General features: G+C 43.1%; 1 protein-coding gene across 1 annotated transcript in view; it reads right to left on the bottom strand.

The window, feature by feature from the left end:
• The window catches only part of Zmynd8 (Zinc finger MYND-type containing 8), a 49,491-nt gene that overhangs the window by 21,697 nt on the left and 8,663 nt on the right, over window positions 1-19,131 (bottom strand). The window contains exons 5-14 of the mRNA XM_084576394.1: window positions 18,280-18,372; window positions 18,119-18,206; window positions 16,357-16,487; window positions 14,167-14,226; window positions 13,762-13,817; window positions 12,936-13,395; window positions 9,285-9,458; window positions 7,528-7,591; window positions 3,171-3,508; window positions 576-824 (exon numbers count right to left, since the gene is read on the bottom strand). Of these exons, the coding sequence (XP_084432520.1) occupies window positions 576-824; window positions 3,171-3,508; window positions 7,528-7,591; window positions 9,285-9,458; window positions 12,936-13,395; window positions 13,762-13,817; window positions 14,167-14,226; window positions 16,357-16,487; window positions 18,119-18,206; window positions 18,280-18,372 (1,713 nt within the window). The remainder of the gene's footprint in view (window positions 1-575; window positions 825-3,170; window positions 3,509-7,527; window positions 7,592-9,284; window positions 9,459-12,935; window positions 13,396-13,761; window positions 13,818-14,166; window positions 14,227-16,356; window positions 16,488-18,118; window positions 18,207-18,279; window positions 18,373-19,131) is intronic.

Genomic DNA, 19,131 nt, shown 5'->3' with positions numbered 1-19,131 from the left:
AATAGAAGCAGTAGCACGTTGGGAATGTCTAACTAGAAGCAGCAAAACAACCAGTGAAGCGGCAATTAGAACAGGGATGCTTGGTGGTGCAGCCAGAGTTAAAGCCCACGTTCCTGAACTGTTGAATGACCTCTCGGATTAAAGCAATCAAAGCCTTGGCTGGGCAGATGAGGGTTGAAGCCAACGGATATTATAGCTTCCAGTTCTCGGCCGACTATCCTGGGAGGATTTGCCAAATAGAACGGCTGCTGTAAAGTTCTATCTCCACATGAGGAAGCAGCAGCTATATCCACAAGGCAGTCAAAACCCAGCACCTTCAAGAAAACATTTGTTTACTGTCCAAGCAGCAGGTGAAACAGGTTGAAGCCGGGGACACGAACAACCAGCCCACATCATCATCAGCTCCAATGTCTCACTGCTGTCCAGGGCCCATAGGCGAAATAACATCCTTGTCTTGCGAATGCAAACTGTAATAGTATTTTTAGGTCTGAAGATTGTGCCCCTTGAAAACACGATTGTTGGCTGTAACACAACATGCAACTAAATCTACAGCAGACATGAAGAACAATACCCACCTTCTCCTTGCAAGACAGGATTGTCTTCTTGAGCTTTTCCTGAAAGTCATCAACTGGGGCCAGCGGCTGCTCCTCAGATGAAAGTGGTTCTTTGGTGGCAAACTGGCTGGATGGCACCTCACCCCGGTCTGTTGTCACAGTAGTGCTAGACACTTCACATGATGAGGGGCTCTGGCTGCTGCTCTTTCGGACGCCACCAACCGTCGATGCCAACGGTCGATCGTCACTGCTACTCTCATCCTCTGCATCCTTAATGTGAAATGAACAGAAAGCCCATCAAAAAATCTGTGAATTATTCTTTTCATTTAATGACAATTTTTGTTCAGAGTCGTTCACACAGAAGGACTGTACACTTTTTCTTCTTGCGCCCCCCCCCCCCCTTCCCTACCCCCCCCCCCCCCCGTGCCTTCCATGAATTTCAACATTTTGTGATGCCTCTAATATGATGAATTGCTTTGTAAATTACAAAAAAAAAAGCAGAAAGTTACAGAGAGTAATTAAATGGCTTGGTTTGACATCCCAAAGCAACTAAGGCTATGAGCAATGCAGTAGTGGAGGGCTCCAGAAATTTTGGTCACCCACAGTTTTTTTAATGTGCGCTGACATCCCACAGTATGCGGGTGTCTTGCATGCCTCCACCAAAAGCAGCAGCCACGGCCGGGATCAACCCGTGTCACTGGGTTGAACTGAAATAGGTTGGATCAGTAGTAGTTCTGTGTATACAGTAATGCAATGACTATCTACAACCACTGCAACTATGCGATTCTTCTAATGACATTGCGCCGATTTCTCGGGACTGCTTTTTTTTAGACACTGCCGCTATATTCCTTTGCTAATGGGGTATATAAGGCTTTGGTTAGTGATCCCAAGTTATTGAGCCATGACTATGAAAACCTCAAAGAACCCTGGAAAGTGAGCTTTGCACAAGAGAAGGTAACTTTTCAAAAAGTCACTTTCTCTTGAAAATATTGAAAAGTTGATGGCACCTTCACAAAGCAGTACCCTCACAAAGCAAGGGACGATCGTGCAAAAGCCGGAAGGTCTCAAATTCTTCTGAATGAAGGCCCTGACATGGACATTCCATTGAAGTAAATGAGAAGATTCTGCTGCCACAGGCAGCAATATGCATGATGAGTTACCTCAAATAGTGTCTTCAGTACTGTAGTAATTTTAAATGACAGAGGATGTGAATAAACGAGAGACAGAGCATTATATACATGTTATGTACTGAGGTATGTGTCAACAAAACTACTTTGCGCAGGGAAAACAAATATCCGCCCGAACCAAGAGTACCAATGACGGCAGCCAGTGTGCAAGAATTCACTGTGTTGAATGCAGTTCTTCACGCGATATAAAAATTAACCCCCATCTTCCCCACAGTCCTACTTTATCTGCTTTACTACATTCAATGGTGCTGCTTCTGCCGGTGCTGTTTGAAGGTGCTCAGCTCTGTCAGGGACCTGACAGCTCCGCTGCCCTTGCAGAGGAATCTTATTACCTAGCTTCAGTGACCGCTTACCTCTGACTGGTTGTGTGGCAGCTAGGTTTTCTTTTTTTTTTTTTCATAATAGCAACAGCAATGCTGCAACCGGTGTGAGTCGTCACCGCAGTAGTTAAAACTCGCCAACTTCGATAACTCTGACCCAGCAAAGCGCTTTCTTGCTGAATGAGTGGGTCTAATACCCCCAATTAAGCTTATACAGTCCCAGACCGAAATGCATATTAAATAAATAAATAAATGTAATTCTAATGTGCAACAAAATAACCTAAAAAAGCATCCTACAAGCAGTTCCAATGCGTGTTATCCCACTTAGCTAATCTCAAGGGCACTTCCGAGAGGTGGTGCCACAATATGTCCTCATGCCCAATACAGTTTGTTCGTTGTTGTTTTTTCACCCAGGAACGACGTTTATGAAACCAGGCAGAATTGTCATGTCACTGCTGAATACAGTAACTTTCGTTGTAGAACGGTAGTTTGGACGAGTTGGTTATGCATTTTTCATATAAATCAGCGCCGTATGTATTTTCTTCTGCTTCGTCCCATGTCTTCGCGCTGTTTTATAAGAAAAACTTTAGTTGATTTGGCCTTCAAGAAACCATAAAGTGCCTGAAATGAAAGCTTAAAATTACTGATTGCACCTGAAAAAACTGCCAAAAACCATTTGCCAACCAGTAATTTTATCTGATGAACATCTGCGTGATGGATGTCTGCATTTGAGATAAAAGTGAAGAAAGAATGGCATATTTTCCCTGTTTCGTCGAGTGCTTCGCTTTGAGTGTACGGTCAGGAAGGCCTTCTCACAAAAGACCCTCTTGACAAAATGACCCCATCACGCTTTGAGGATGCTTCACTGCGAAGCCCACGTGGTCAAGCAGTGGGGGGAAGCGCACAGTTTAGAGTTTAGAGAATTTCGGTGCAATTTTCTAAAACTTCAAAATGCAGACAAATCAAATAACAAAAATTTTCAATTTGTATTTGCAATTTCGAATATTCACACACACCTAATTAAATTTGCAAAGATAGCCAACTGTCAGCTTTGCAGGCTTTCAGTCAAACCCAAAATGAGGTGCAGAGACAAGAAAACAAGAACCTACCGGTGCAGACCGGCTTTTGTCGGTGCTGATAGAACGCTCTATTTTCTTCAAGGCACTGACCAGGCTTTCGACATTGCGGTTCACCTTCTTGGGAAGGTCTTCCATGTCCTTTTTGGAGACCTTCATTTGTAACTCCCCCGGCAGCTCTGAGCTCACCTCGAAGATGCCCTGGGGTGCACCGTCGGGCAGTGGCGGTAGCACGGCATTTTCTTCTTTTGACAGAGAAGTGTCCTGCCTTTCGGCGAAAGGCAGAGATGTAGCAAGCTCATTCTCCTTCCTTGGAGTGGGAGATGAACTGGCTATAGGTATAGGCTTGCCTGTTGATGGGGTGACAGGCACTGAAAAATTGGGGGGAAAAGAAAATCATTTCACACACATCCAGCTTGGGTAAGCTTAAAGCTAATGTTACACTCTAGTTTGCAGAAAGCGCTTTGGGCATATTACTAAGCTGCAAATTCTGCATCTACGCCAAAGAACCAATAGCATCTCCCCCCTTGTCACGCTCAATGATTTGCAACGCCCATGGCTGCAATGCTTCCCGGAAGCACGATGGAGTCGACAAGCGCAGCCAGTGAAAATGAAGGAAAAGGATTTTGCTCTTCCAAATGTCAGCATTTTCCCCTGCATCCTCTGCTCTTGGCAGTATCAAAGTGTTCCGTCAAGCATTACAGCATCACTGGTGCCTGCATGACAATGTCTGTGTGACAGCACGCAAGGCATGACGCAATTCAACCTGTTTACTATAATGGGCGTTAATTATGCCCACACTTTGCCCAGTGATGCAGAAACTTGGGGTGCAGGGCAGCTTTCGTTTCACACATGGCGCGATTTCAATGTGCAAAAAAAAGGTCCTATGCGGTCAAGGCTTTACGCTTTATGGTTGCATTGAGCAGACGATGAGGGGGATGAAGCCAACTGCCAAAGCAGCAGAATCCTTTCAACTTAGTTTTTAAGTGTGCCGCTTGAGAAATCACCGTGCATCCTGTAAGTGCTGCGGCCACACACTTGCCGGATGCAAGTCATACTAAGTGCGATAGTATGCACACCAGCTGTACAGAAACAAACATGCTGCCAGTTAATATGCTAACAACTTGCTCAATTAATTATTTCAAATTGTCTTACAGTATCCACCTGCAAAATGATGCACTTCCTTACTGAAAAAACTGACGATCTCATGAGAACTCTGCTTAAAAGGGTTAAGACACCAAAATGAAATGCTACAAAAAGCATGCTATGGGCTTTGTCCGTATGTAAGGTCACCAATGGCTAAGTGTTTGACATAGTAAACGCTTAATATATATTTTAATTCAGCGCAAAAGAGTCATTAAATGCTGTCTCTTGTGATCCAACCCATAAGTATTTGACATAGCAAATTCTTACTATTAATTCAGTGCCAAAGAGTCATTAAATGCTGTCTCTCATGATCGAGACCTATCACTAGCATGATAATCAATTACATATGAAGCTAGGAACGATATCAGTGAATATCAGTGACGTCACATAACAGTATCATTATGTACTATCAACGGCGCCGCGACGTATAACATCGGCTGCATTCGCAGTAGTTCAGCTGACCGGCAGGCACCGTCGGCAATGTACCGGTATTTTGGTCCCCCAGTGAAACCTTCTCACTGATACTACTACCTGCCTAGCTTCTCTCTGTACTCTATTCGAATTAAAAATAAAAGAAACAAAACTATATTTCATATTTTTGCACTTCAACACTCGGCACAAACACGGATCGAATATTTCGCTGACGCCAGCCCCCTCTGCGATGAGTATGCCCAGCGAGTCCACGGGCTTCATAGGCACGATGTCGACGACTGTGCAGAGATAGTTCGGAAGTTTTAGCAAATGCATATGATCGAGTATAGTTTTGACAGCAATGATATGAAATGGTCAATTCTTTACATCCTGGGATGCGCACAGGATGAGCGCTAACCGCCACTGGTCATGTGGATGATTGCTGCCAGCGCCCGGCAACTGTCTATACAAAATGTTGCCAGCATGTTTCTTGCAGTTATCTCATAGCCTAAACAAGTAAGCATACAACTGATGCACAACATAAAATCTAGTTTAAACTAAGCAGGATGCAACTTGCATTTAAGTCCAAATGATCCCACACAAAGTTGTTGAATTCATACACATGCAGCTTGTAAGCATAAGCAACACTGAAGCGTACAAGCAGGTTGATGCGACTCAATCCATCACTAGTGCATTCAGGAGAAACCTTGAGGAATTAGTAATCGATACAGACGTCTGCCTAGAATCAGCGTCGCACTGTGTGACAAAGCTAAATACAAAAGCTATGATCAGCCCAAGTGAACCACTCGGTTTGAGAACTCTTTGCTACCAGGCTCGCTTTCTCGGCATATGATTGTGCCAGCCCATTAAGTTGGCCAACTGACACGTACACCACGTGTACTTGAGCAGACGGCACAACAGAAACAGGCGAAGTGTCACGACTTCTGGGACTTGTGTAACCAAGGTTGCTGCTCTTCCCTGTTTGTGACGTCACAGCATCTCCTGGCACTGAGAAACCAAAACCTAATTTTCTCAGTATGAAATGAAATAATAAATTATTTACCAGCCATATACGAATCGAAGATTGTGCTCCATATGTCCTGGAGCAATACACAGCATTTTAAACAAAGAATTGGCATTTCTACCCCTTTAACAAGATGGGTGAAATTTGCACTCTGGTCAAGTGAACTTTTTTTCCAAGTTCAGAAGATTAAAGTAGCAAATGCATTTGTTATGCGAACACATGCATTGTTTATGATGATGACGACCAGATTTTTCATTGCACAAAGCTGTGGTTGTTGAAGACCCATTCTCCAAGCATCTCATCACAGAGAAGCCAAGCACCCAGGGGTGGAAGCAGGCTGGGGCATTTTGGAGCAATGAGAGGAGTGTTTTGGAGAAATCTAATTATGTTTTGAAACATGTTTCTTAGGCTAATTGCAGTACTCCAACTGCCTTTGATAACTGCAGTCTTCTAATGACAAAAAAAAAAAACGCCAATTTGATTACTTTTTACGCAACATTAAATGCTTTTCGGACAATGATCACATCCCTGACAAAAAAGACAAATAGTCAAAATATTTATAAAGATGTTCAAAATAATGCATGCTGAACTAAAAAACAATTAGGAATAAACTAGCCGCAAACAGACTATACTTGCTTGTGTACTACATAGCTAAAAATCATGTTTGACCTACGCTTTTGCTCATTCTGACTTGATAGATTCAAACGTACAGTCTACCACTTTGATGCACTCAAACAGTGTCACAAGATTGGAGTTTACATCAATGAGCAGCACATTTCTGCTCTCTATCTTGCGCATATCTTTTCGATCCTACATCTCTGCTGGTAAAATTACAAGTGTTGTGTTGTGTTTTATGGTGCATAGGCAACTAAGGCCATTATGAGTGCTGGTCCATAGTGCCTTCAGGAAGGACAGATGGCACTCAAGAGTAGCCTTTTCATCCTTCAGCTTCTTTACTTCATATTTTAGGTGATTGGCACCTTCAGTACACCACCCCATAACGTTTAGAACATATATGTATGCTTTTGTCTCATGTCGGGCTGACACGGTTTCCATTGACAAAAGGGCTCGATGTTGAAGTACTGGCTTGTTTTCACAACAAAATCATTAGAACAACATGTGTATTTTTGTGGCCGGAGAAGTTTCTGAATGGCTCGTAGTAGTCTACGCTACCTGCTTTGCTTGCTGCTCTTGCTTTCTCTCCACTAGTGATTCTAAAGGCTGGGAGGAGGTGCTATGCCACATGTACTGAGCATTTCTTCGCAATTCCCTACAATCGTTTGTAGCCCATATTAGGCTTACTTGCAACCAGATATTTATTATGCTCCATGCTTGCGTAGGTTTCGAAAATTTTATCTGTATTAAGCCCAGCTCAATATGTGTTACACCTCTGCCACCAGTACGCTGCCATCGTTCCCATGTTCAGCCAAATTTGATAGAAAAGCTTCAGAGCAGCCGTTTGTAGCAGTTTTGGAGGATGGTGTAGGGAAAGCAGTTTAAAGCAGAATGGAGCAATTGGTGCAGCACTTCCACCCCTGACCAGGCGAGAAAAAGGCTTGTATCCAGTGACCCACTGTATCACCAATGGCTACTTGGTGAATGCATGTGTTAGGTGAGAAAGCATGGCACAGGCAGCAGCCCATGACAGCCACTAAAGCAGCACAGTTGGACTGCAGACAACAGGGCAAGCCGACAGGCCCTTCCACAACCGAGGAGAAATGAATCATTAAATAGTGTCTTATTAAACTAAATTAATTCTGAATGGTGTGTACCATAACAACATAACAAACAGAACCAAGAAAATTTTACCTGAATTGTTTTCGCTTTTTTCTCCTTCTAGATTTGAAGGCTTGGTTGCCGTCTCACTGTCTTTCTAGAATGGCAGGAAGCAGCAAAATCAATGAGAAGCAAGCTTTACAAGCAAAATGCCAAATACAAAATCCAAAATACAATATACACACACATAAAAAAATAGCATGGTTGCTTGAGCACTCCAGACCTTGAACACAAAAATGTTCTCTGTATTATTTGAAGCTAATTTGTTAAGTACCATATACTATATTAAAGGGGCGCTGTGACGTTCCAGCCAGCCGCTATAGTTCTTTTCACCTTCCCGATGCCCCAAAGCCCAATCATAACAGCGAAATAGTAGCGCGCAATATTTTCATCCGCTTCTATAATCAGCGTTTTGGCACCGATGTGAGCGGCACACGACGGCGAAGTTCGTTAACGGATATAACGTTTCATTCTCTGGGGCGGTGCTTCGCTGATTGGTTGGGCACGCACTTTACATTTTACATTCTAATGTTCTTCAAGTTACTATGCAGAAAACAAATAAATGGTATTTTAATTCCGCGCGTGTTTGTGGAGTGCTTGTAAAGATGGGTACTGTAAACTCAGATAAATGCGGTGTTGTCAACAAGCGCGATGGAGCGCCTGCTTGCTGTGATGATGGTGATGGTGGCTTTGCACTTCGTAGTGGGTCACCGATGCCTTCTGGTGTGGCGGAGGCAAAAATAATAATTAAAAAAAAGAACAGAGAAAGAAAAAAACGTCCGCCAACACGCTCTCCAGGCTCTACGGTACCAAGCACAAAGGTCACTCCCACAGGCTCCTCAAATCCCAAGGCAGCTGATAGCGTCCGGATCTCGGAGGTTGGCAAAATCGCTGGACAAGCCAAACTCACGTGGTTGGTCGTTTCTGCTGACACCCCACAGATGGCGCTAGTTGTATCGAAATCTCTCGTGAAGCACGTTCGCTGCCCTACTCTTTACAGGTACAGGGTAGGCTTCACCTTAGCTCGTGTACGCCATTCTCCCGTCTTTGCCTGTTGCACTCGTTCTCGAACTTTCGCACAAGTAACGCTTGAGTGACCCGTGGCAGCAGCAGTGATGGACGCCGGCGGAACACCGAAACGGCGACGCAGATTTGCTGACCATTGGGTTCACCTCGTCGACACCCCCGCAATTGGGTTGGAAAACATTTATTATCAGTATTGAACTGTGAACAATATGTACGCACTACACTCAGATGGCAAAGATGGTTTGGAGCAGCATTTGGTGGACTAGGCTAACTTTGAGCAGACCAAGGGAGCAGACGAAGAAGCCGGTCCTCATAGCTGTGCTTCGCAGCGTTGTTACCATGGTAACTACGCTGCCAAAAAGTGCGGCTGCAGGTTGGGTTGGACAGGCAACCATGGTGGATAGCTTCCAATACGTCAGCAGAAAGCTGCGTTTCTGATAGGTTCCGCCGGAGTCGAGCGCTGGGCGAACGAAATGGGAGTGAGGCTCCCTCTCGCACCAGCTCAGATGCGCTGTTTTTTTTCTCTTGTATTTAGAATTTTATAAACCGAATAATTCTCATTTCCGTGCACGATTTTTGTCATTCTTTTTTTACTGACATCAGCATGGTGCAAAGAACCTAGAGGTTGGCTGGAATTAACAGCCTTATGCACGTCACTGTGCCCCTTTAATGCCACAGTGTCAAGGCTATCGTTCAGTGAAAACCTGGCAGCACTGTAATAGCTACCAGCTCTGAAAGGAAAATCATGAGCATGCTTCTGGTACGTGGGACTTGGCAGGTGCCACGGCCGGGCACCGAGTGTTCAGTGAGTTGCCTGAAATCACGAGACCACTTGTCACGGACGAGAGGGCAGGAGCTGCCAACTCTGGCATCTCCTCTGAGATGGGAACTGAACGCACTAGGACCCTTGAGTCCAGAGCCAGACATGCAATCCCTACCTAGGGCACACAGGCACATTCGTACAGCTCGTTTAAAATGGCACTTTATATCTATGTTGGGTGGTCTTTAGCATAATGTCGTAGCTTGCAACCATGTACTAATGAGTATGTGCAAGATTACAGAGGCCCCAGTTAACAAACAGTTGCAAAGTGCATGTATATGAACCAGTATCCACAAGTGGAGCCATTAATGCTGCTGCGTCATACCTTTCAAAAGGCCGAGACATCAAACTTCTCTTACTGCATTTCTGCCTTGGAATTATGTATATGACATTCTGTAGCTACGTGAAAAAAAAAACAAGAAAATATTTTTATTTTCCCGACAGCTACTGAGCCATTTCTGTAAACGAGGAAACATAAAAGTGCAATTTCTTCAAAATAACATTTATGACAATTTTTGAAATTTATGTACCTTTTCACTGAAACTGTTAATCTGACTAAAGTGAACTTTACCCAGATTATATGCATTGCTGTGAACAGTGTAGAACTAAAACTTTGGAAAACTATTTGTGCTAAAAACGAGAGAAGTTCATTGATTTAAAATTCTCTCTTGTAAAATCATGACAAATATATATCTTTTTTCTTCACAGTGCAAGTAGAAACCAAAGACCAATTTTTTTTTTTTTTTTAGGTTCAGTTTAGGGCAGCTAACGTCAAATTGGAGAGAAAAAGTTTAATGGGCATATTACTTTTAGTTAAACAGGAAAGGTATATTTAATTTTCGGCGTCAGGTACCAAGAGAAAAAATAATGCTGCAGTAAATAAACTGCACGGCTTTAAGGTAACTAGCACAAATAAAAAGTATAAAATATGCAAGAATCATAACTAACTCTACCCATTTACCCTACCATACCTCCACAAGAACATCAAGCACTTTTATCCAGGGTGTCGAACCAGAACCGAACCGAAACTGGAGCCAAACCCGAATTTTTGCCCAGTACCGGAACCCCAACTGAACACAAGTTTTTTCCACCTTAGAACTAAACCCGAACCAGAACAAATCGGAGGAACTATTCTGAACCGGTTAGCGGTATGGTTCCGACCCAGTTTTGCTGCAACTCACCTTCACAATTTTTTTTATCGCTGCTTCTAAAGTGCACTTTTTGCTTATTTCCATAGTGCCACGTTAGCATCACAATTACAGTATAAAATAGTCCTTTGCAAAAAGATGACAAGAACAAATTAAGATATATTGCCACATGCATAGCACCAATCTCTGGTGTCTGGCTATCGTTTCATCCCAAACACGGGTGGCCACTGCACTGCACATTGGCGCCGCTCATGGAGAAAGCTGCCCCTATTGAGAGCCTAGCTTCTTAGGCAGTGAAATAATAGCATATAATTCCTAAGTTGAGTTACATATTTGGATAAAAAAATGTAAACCGTGTACAACTCAAACAAAATGACGAATTTCTTTAAAAAAATGTCCGGCAGACCATTTTATTTTCCTATCGTTCGACCATGTAGCAATGAGTCACATGGCATGTGCACAGCAGCCGTATGCGATGCCAGCAGATGCAATTTGGTTGACTGAGACTTATGACAAGCCGATGCTGATGATGAGAAGGCCGCCTTAGGCAGCAATTTACGGGCCTGTTCTTGAGTTGTTAGCATAAAGTTGGTTCCACAACTCCCCTTTTGCCTTCTTTTCCTTTTGTCCCTAGCGATGTTTGCTTGTTTTAGTTTCCTCTGCAAGATAAGCTATGCCAGGAGTGAAGCTCCTATGTTCATATGTGCAGACTGAGTGGAGCAAGGAACTGAGTAGAATTACTGGTAGGAGCATTAATTCACAAGTTTTATTAAGTGCGATATTGTTTTGGTCTGAACAACTATGGTGCCCCCCAAAAAACAAAAAACATGAATTTCATTGCTTTATCCGCCATCACAGGTGCGAATACCTAAGACAGTCTTGAAAGGCGGCACTGAAAGCTAGAAGTGCACTACAGAGAGAAAATGTAACTAATAAGTAACCTGGCCTATGGGTTGCACGGTGACTTCAGAAGTCCGGACAAAAACCTTCAAAAGCAGGGAGAGGGACGAGGGGAAGCGGACCGAAGGAACCTGCGACTAGGCCCCAAGAAAAAAAAAACAACTAATGGGAAGGAATGGCAGTAATTGTTAAATCGGCGAATTGCAGCGTGAGACCCTCGATATCACATTATGTTGAGCAGCGAGGAAAAGCAAAACAGCATTTGGTCACCACATGGAAGCGGCTACATAGGATCGCCGATAGCGATCAAGTACCGCTACAGGCAGCAGCAGAAGCTCCCCTTAAGTGCTTACAAGCTGAGGATAAGCTTGAAGTGTTTCTTATGGAAAGAGAAGAAGGCTGACTGCCTGCAAGGACTCTAGACAGCGGCAGTTCTCTTAAAACTGAAGGACAGAGCCTGCTCTACGTATTTGAAAAGGTGCCCAGAATAAGCTGACTTAAGTGTTTTGAAATTTTGGAAGGAGGAGAAGTTGCGGCGCCCAGAACTATATTCACTAGCTACAGTAACGCTTGCTGTGCCATCTAGTCAGTGTCGAGAGAGCATTTTCTGGACTAAAGTCCTCTTTTCCTTTAACCCAGATCATTTCAATAAACCTTGACAATGTCCTCTTCCTTTGGTCTTTCTATGCTGGCAAATAAAACATACTGGCAGCATTTCCTGAGCAGATAATAGAATACTTGCGAGCAGTCATGATGTTGTGACATGCTTGTTGTAAATTATGCTACTAAACATACCAGCCTAGCCTCAAAGTGGTTCTAGACGAAGGTATATAGAACGCGCCTACGCAGGCAACCATAACGTGCAACAAGACTGTAATCGCATAGTGTCGCGACCACAGGAGCAAGGCAATTATTCTGGCTCTCTGGCAAATAGAGTAATGGCTCCAACCTCAATACGTGCCGCAGGGGACTTTTGTTAGCACTTTTTGAGCCACAACTCATGGGTGCCTTTGCATTTCACCCTCACATAAACGCGAAATGCAAAGGAGTCCGCATGCTGTACGATATATAGTCACACATATGATACATACATCATTAGTCTTGGAGTGTGTGCTTCGTTCAACCTTGATTTGATTTCAAAGTCCTTTAGGGAGCCAGACGAAACATTGTTGTACATTAGTAGCACAGGTTTCGCTTTAAGTAAAATTCATGTGAAATTTTGTGTACCTAAAAAGTGCAGCAGGAAGCATTTTCTCTTAACGTTCGGCACTTGACAGCTTTAGTTGGTTATGCATCAATTAAAAAATTATTCATTATTTTTTACCCATCCGGCTTGCTTTAACCGTTGGTCACTTATTATAAGCATTTTCTGAGGTCTCTACAACTAAGTGAAGCCCGTCACATCTGACAACAAAAACAATACATGGACTACTATATGAATTTTCAGCTTTTATTATACACTGGAACAGGACAAAAATTTAGTATTAAAAAAAAGTGGAGTAAAAAAAATAGTTTTTTTTTTTCCTGAACCCGGTTGAACCGGTTTAAACCGGTTCGGGCAAGGTCGAACCGAAACGGAATGAGTCTCCGGAGCCGAAACTGAACCTGAAAGGCATGAACCCGAACTGGACCCGAAAACATTCCGGTTCGACACCCTGCTTTCTTCCATCGTCCATCACTTGATGAAATGTTTGAGGCCAGGTAAGCAAAATTCGTTGTACACCCCTGATGGCTGAACAGTCAGTGCAAACAGCCCAGAGGGAGAAAATACATGCCTCCTCCTGTTTCTGCTGTGGTGATGGGGGCGAAGCTTGGGAGCAATGAAAGTCCTCGGCCGTCAGTACTGTACGGAGCGCTCTGTAGCGATATTCGCCAAACTTCTCCCGGTACTTCTGGATGTAGATTTCCAGCTCCTCAACAGCATTCTGGAGGCCCTTCTTGCGGTTTTTGACATCGGTTGGGGCTTCCTTGGAGAGCATGAAGCATTGGGCCATTGGAACCCAGGCCCTGCGGGTTACAAAGAACACATTCTTTCCATATGAGTGCAAGGACAGCAACACAACTCATGATTTTTCCATGCAAGTGACCGTATAGTGGGTTAGTGCTTTGAACTAATTTATACCACCCGCCGTTTCTTTAATTGGTGCTTAAATGTAGACATGCACGAAATCCACATACCGCAGCTGGAAACGAGTGCAGGCTCATCTCAAAGCAACCACCATGAACATTTCAGCTGAGAAGCACAGCAAAGTGTCTATTGAGGCATGATAGATGTATGGCAATAGTTTCAAATTATAAGGGACGGAGGAATTATTTGCGTGAAGAATAACCAGGTCTGCAACAAACACAATCGCACATGTTGAAATCACTCACCTGTCATGGGCACCAAAAAACCTGGCATCGACGTTGCCATCTTGAAGACGCATCGCCTGTAATGAGTAGACTGATTCATCAATGAATGCTCTCAATGTGTGATGGCATCAACGAAAAGAACTGTCCACAACAGAACGGAATAGGGAGTATCAAATCAGAAGCAAAACAAGCAGATTTCCATCCAGTAAAGAATAACTTATTTCACTGCCATAATAATGCTGTAAATGCCAGCAAAGCTACCCCAGTCTGCCTGTAACAGGAAGCCCCCTAAAAGCATAAATTGTACAATAAAGGTGATGACAATCGGCACACAAATAATAATAAGCAAAAATGTTTCTGGCGCATCTCTTGTGCCCTTCAACAGCCAGCATGAGCCCAAAACATAGCTGTAAATGACATACACACCTTTGCAGGCCAGTACGGGAATCCTTTTAACTTTGCCCAGACCAGGAGATGCGGTCTCCTCTGAAGAAAAGAAAAAAGAAGCCACTCAGACTCAACGTAAACATGACTTGCAGCTCCCTAGCTAGTAGGGTGTAGAGACGAGGTGGCTGGTACTTCCGGAAGGTAGGAGTTCATCTCTCCAAGGCTACAGACAGATGCCTCCATTTCTGCATTGTGACACCAAGACAGCTTATGCAGTAAAAAAAACTGTGAGCAAGTGCCATCATGCAAGATGGAACAACCGATGCAAACTTTTGCCATGCAGCAGGTGAATGTACCAAGTTTCTGCAATCCACAAGTGCTCCTGCTTTGGTCATACAAACAAAGCTGAAACTGGAAGTGTGTGTTGAATGCATACACATAATAAATTGTTTAATGGAAAATATGCTCAGAAATACAGCTGCATCAGCAAGCACGCACTGCTGCAGTCAGGCAGCACAGAGGAAAATGCATGAAGGGCAAAAGTATTCTCAAAAGCAGCTACTTGGTGATACTATAGCACTTTTTGAATGCACTAAACAATAATGCAATTTCATATCTAAACCCATCTAAAAGGGCAAGTAGTAATCTAGGTTCTAAAACCTTATCCACTGAACTCTACGCACTCTTTCCATGACAAAAGTACCTTAACCAATACCATTAACACTCCGTGCTTTTCAACACACTAGCGATGTCAATATAAGAACCAATGCAACAGCCTCATTGGACGAATTTTACTTGGCCAATTGGGCCACAGATCAAATTGAATTGACCGAAATTGCACGCATCTTATTATTATGATATCGCCATAAATACTGGAACGCACTTGGCATGCAATCCAACACGTGTGCCAATGTAGTAGCCAGAAGTTTGCACTGCAGCCCTAAGTTGGATCCACTGCAGTGACATTTTATGTACTCAGACAGTGAAGGCAGTGTGCTAGGATACAGGTAAGGCCAACCCACAAAGTCATGTTCCATCGCTGGTCATCCATGCAAAAGGCACAGGCTACAGTGGTTACTGGCACCTGTCGTTTTGTTTTCCCTGCTTGTATTTAAATACTATCGCTGCTTGTTGCCTGCAATCAATAAATTCTCTACTGATATAAAAGCCTTTACAGTTATGAATCTCAAGGAATCATGCTTGTTTACCCAGCATGTACCCGCAGTTTTCCTTTTTTGTACCTAATTTTCTTTTTTTGTTTGTTTTCTTTCTTGTTACTAATATATACATATATATTTTTTTTTTTGTAATGGCTGAACACGTCTTTGCTGTTCCTTCTCTTCCAAGTTTTGGACCCTGCTGCAGAATATTTTTTTACCTCTTTTTTGTTCTTGCTTTCGTTTCACGGGCTATGTATTATTACCTCCCCTGTCCCTACCTGTTTCTCTTTTCTCCTAGATATAATTTTCTCTCTCCCACATTTCTTTTTTGCAACTTTCTGCTTTCATTAGCCCATTTATTCCCCCCCCTGCTCGTTTTTATTCCTCTTGTCTTCTTTTTACTGACTTTTAATTCTCAATTTCCACAGCCCCCTGCTGCAAATTCCTTCCTCCTGGCCACCTACGGATACACCTGAAGCTTCTGGGCACACTGGATCCAGTCAGTCTTTTTTTTTTTTTTCCTTTCGTACCGATTAATCCTTTTGAGGCTCTCTGCAACATGAACCCCTTTTCGCATTTTTGCCATTCTTCTTTTTCTTCTGAATGGTTTTTCTTAAATTTTCTCTTGGAAGTTTGTCCTTTTTCTTTTATTTTCAATTAGCTTCGCCTGTGATAACCCCTGGTCCAGTGGAGGCTTTCTTTCACTTTTATTTGAGGGTTTTATGCATTCCTGACAGTTTTACAATAAAGAAACCAATGTCCAACAAAAGTCAAGACCTTTCCTTGATGCAGCCTACTGTTGTTACACCCTTCCCAAAAAACACCGCCGAAGTTCTATAACGGGCAAATTTCTTGCCAATAATATATAACAAATTGCAGTTATGCATTTAGTGGACAAAGATGTATAGAGAAAGCACTGCTGAATAGGAAGCACCATTCAAACCATGATAAAGGTTCGAATGGTACAGACATGAACAGTACAAAAGTAGCTTCATCATGTATTGAGCCCAAGAGTTTGAGCTGCATCAAACAAGCAGGGTAAAGTGTTCCAGAGACAGTCCATACTTACACACGGCTCCGTAAACCATGCCTCATGAGTACTGGCATTCTTATAGCAGTCTGGGCAAATTTCAATGTCTTCCATCTCCTGTTTACATATTTTCATCAGCACTTTGGCACTCATAGAGAGCTTGTGGTTATCTGGAACCATAACAAACAAAGGCACAAAAATGACCCCAATTCGGCGTAACTGCTAAAATTGATTTATTAACAAGAAGGCCTTGACTACCAGGTGCACCATAATTACTGTCACACACTTTGATCCACTACTATTCCGCCTAACATAAACATTTTTCACGGCATTCTTACTAATATTTCGTTATACCATTTTGAGTGTTTTGGCTGTGTTTAATAATCGTGTTCACATTTTTCAGATCATGGCAAGCCCTAGCCAGCATCGACCCGCAATCTTGTCGCTTAGGGATGCTGGACACATGCCTTCTGAGGCACATGCCAAACTTCTCAAAATTCACCGCAAAATTGTTCATTGAGCTTTGCAGCGCGGTACACTTCAGGACTGACCCCGCAGTGGTCGTCCTGTCATGGTGGCCACTCCTCGCCTTAAAAAAATATTGAAAAAAAGAATTGAACGGCAGCCACAGAGGAGCATGAGAAGACTGGCCCAAGAGCTGAATATGTCTGCCACAACAATGAGAAGAATTGTTTGACGGGACCTAAAATGTTCCCCTACAAGCTGCAAAAAAGACATGGTCTGACAGAGGCACAGAGGGAGGGAAGACTCATGAGACGCCAAGTGCTGTTAGCGCGGGCCGCAATGGCGCAGCGCATGATGGCGGTCTTCACTGATGAGAAAATTTTCACAGTGGAAACGCATTAGAACACCCAGAACTCACGTGTAATTCCGTCGATGGCATAACTTGCTGATGCAGCTAGTCGCAAAATTTTGCGAAACTCCCATTCAGCACCTGTGATGGTTTGGGCAGGGGTATCCACCACTGGACGCACTCCTCTTGTTTTCGTGCCAAAAGGAGCGAAGACTGACAAAGACTCATACCTTAAGAAAATTCTTGAGCCTCATCTACTGTCTTGGAATCAGTCCCACTTCAGCTAACAGTCTTGGACTCTGCAGTAGGTCAGCGCCCCAGCGCACAAATAAAAAAAGAGCCAGCTGGTGTCGAACTCACGCGCTTGATTTCATTCCGGCTGAAAAATGGCAGGCAAACTCGCCTGACCTAAACCCCATGGATTTCTTCGTGTGGGCTATTTTCCAAGAGAAGGCCTGCACTTTTCAGCACACCATCGTTGCAGCCCTAAAGATATAGCAGGAGCGAGAATGGAAAAACATTCCACGGAATACCCTGCAGGGTGTAATTAAAGTGAACCCGGAACGTTTAAGGGCCGTGATAAAAGCCAAGGGCCTTTAGGATATAAAAGGTTGTAAGCTGCATGCCTAGGTATAAGTCAAATGCTGTGCAAAATATCTGTGAGATTTGTTCATTCTCAGCCAATATATGGGCCATAGCTCACGTGACATATTTATGGTGCACTCGATAGAAGCGTGCATTTCAAGCTTACATGGCTCGCAAAGAGCAAGAATGTTGTCTTGTGCATGTGTATTATGAGCAGCCAAAAAAATAAGCCGTAGCAATTTTGTCTACAAACGAGAGTACGCAAATGGAAAAGTGCTCAAGAAAATTACAGTAGCATGAAACATGCTAAACAAATATGAAGGCAAGGTACTACAAAGCAATCCTCGCTAGTGCATTCATACAAAAAACAAAACGGATGATCAAGGATAGGGTTCAACTTACATCCATTAAATATAATACAGTTGTGATATATCCAGCGTGCATCACTGAGGAACGACTCTGTGCAGCCATATTGCTTCCACCTCACATTCTGCAAATCCAAGAGTAGTTATGACAAACGAGCAGACAGATCAAAGAAAACATTCAACAACACAAGAGCTCACCTTTTCAAGAATGCTGAGGTCAAAAGGGTGACTAACGTATTCCGTATATGAAGGATACGTTTTTGTGCACACAGGCTTCAGGAAGGCTTCATGCTAGAACAGCATGCGCATGTGATGGTTATAGCATAGTGGTTCGAAAACAGAGATCACAAGACCAACTGTGGGCTTTTGGACCGTTACAAGAATGTTTGGTTTGGGTTAGATGCACCTGTCCTGGCTACATCTATGTCATCTTTGTGTTTATTTGTGCTATGTTTTCAAGAAACCGTTTACAAGATTTGTGAAGAGCTTGCTGTAAAGTGAAGCCCCCACCACTCCTTGAGTGATGATAATACCTGACTTAACTGTGAAGGCCTTGTCAATTCCAACCCATATATATTTCAACATATAGTGCCATATTTCTTAGATTACAATACTGTATATTTCCACAATGCAATTACAATACATGGTAATATACATTACTGTCACCCTCACTGACACTCAGGGTGTCCCTAGTATAATCACAGCTCACAATAATACCTACACTGATGACATTTTAGAGCCCAACAGAACACAATACAGAACGTCAGAATTAGAATTCCCCGAAATATGACTCTACTAGATGGATTTAGAGAATCACCTACCAACGCCTACCTTGGTTCCGTAAAATGTTAGCTTCATGGCATTTTCTTAGTCGAGTTCACTGGCTACACATTGCAACACTAAACAGCACAGTGAAAAATAGATAAATCACTTTCTCACATCAACAGCTTCCACTGTGCAGAGAGAATTTCCTGTTAGCTATGATTAAAGGCAGCAAGCCCGCAAGCAGTGTATAAATGCTTTATTTATCATTGGTTTGCAAAGCAACGC

Source organism: Amblyomma maculatum, chromosome 1, assembly GCF_055883805.1.
Source record: "Amblyomma maculatum isolate TAMU_Amacu chromosome 1, ASM5588380v1, whole genome shotgun sequence".
NCBI classification, from domain to species: domain Eukaryota; kingdom Metazoa; phylum Arthropoda; class Arachnida; order Ixodida; family Ixodidae; genus Amblyomma; species Amblyomma maculatum.
Note: the sequence above shows the minus strand (reverse complement) of the source record. Positions and strands in the feature narration are given on the sequence as shown.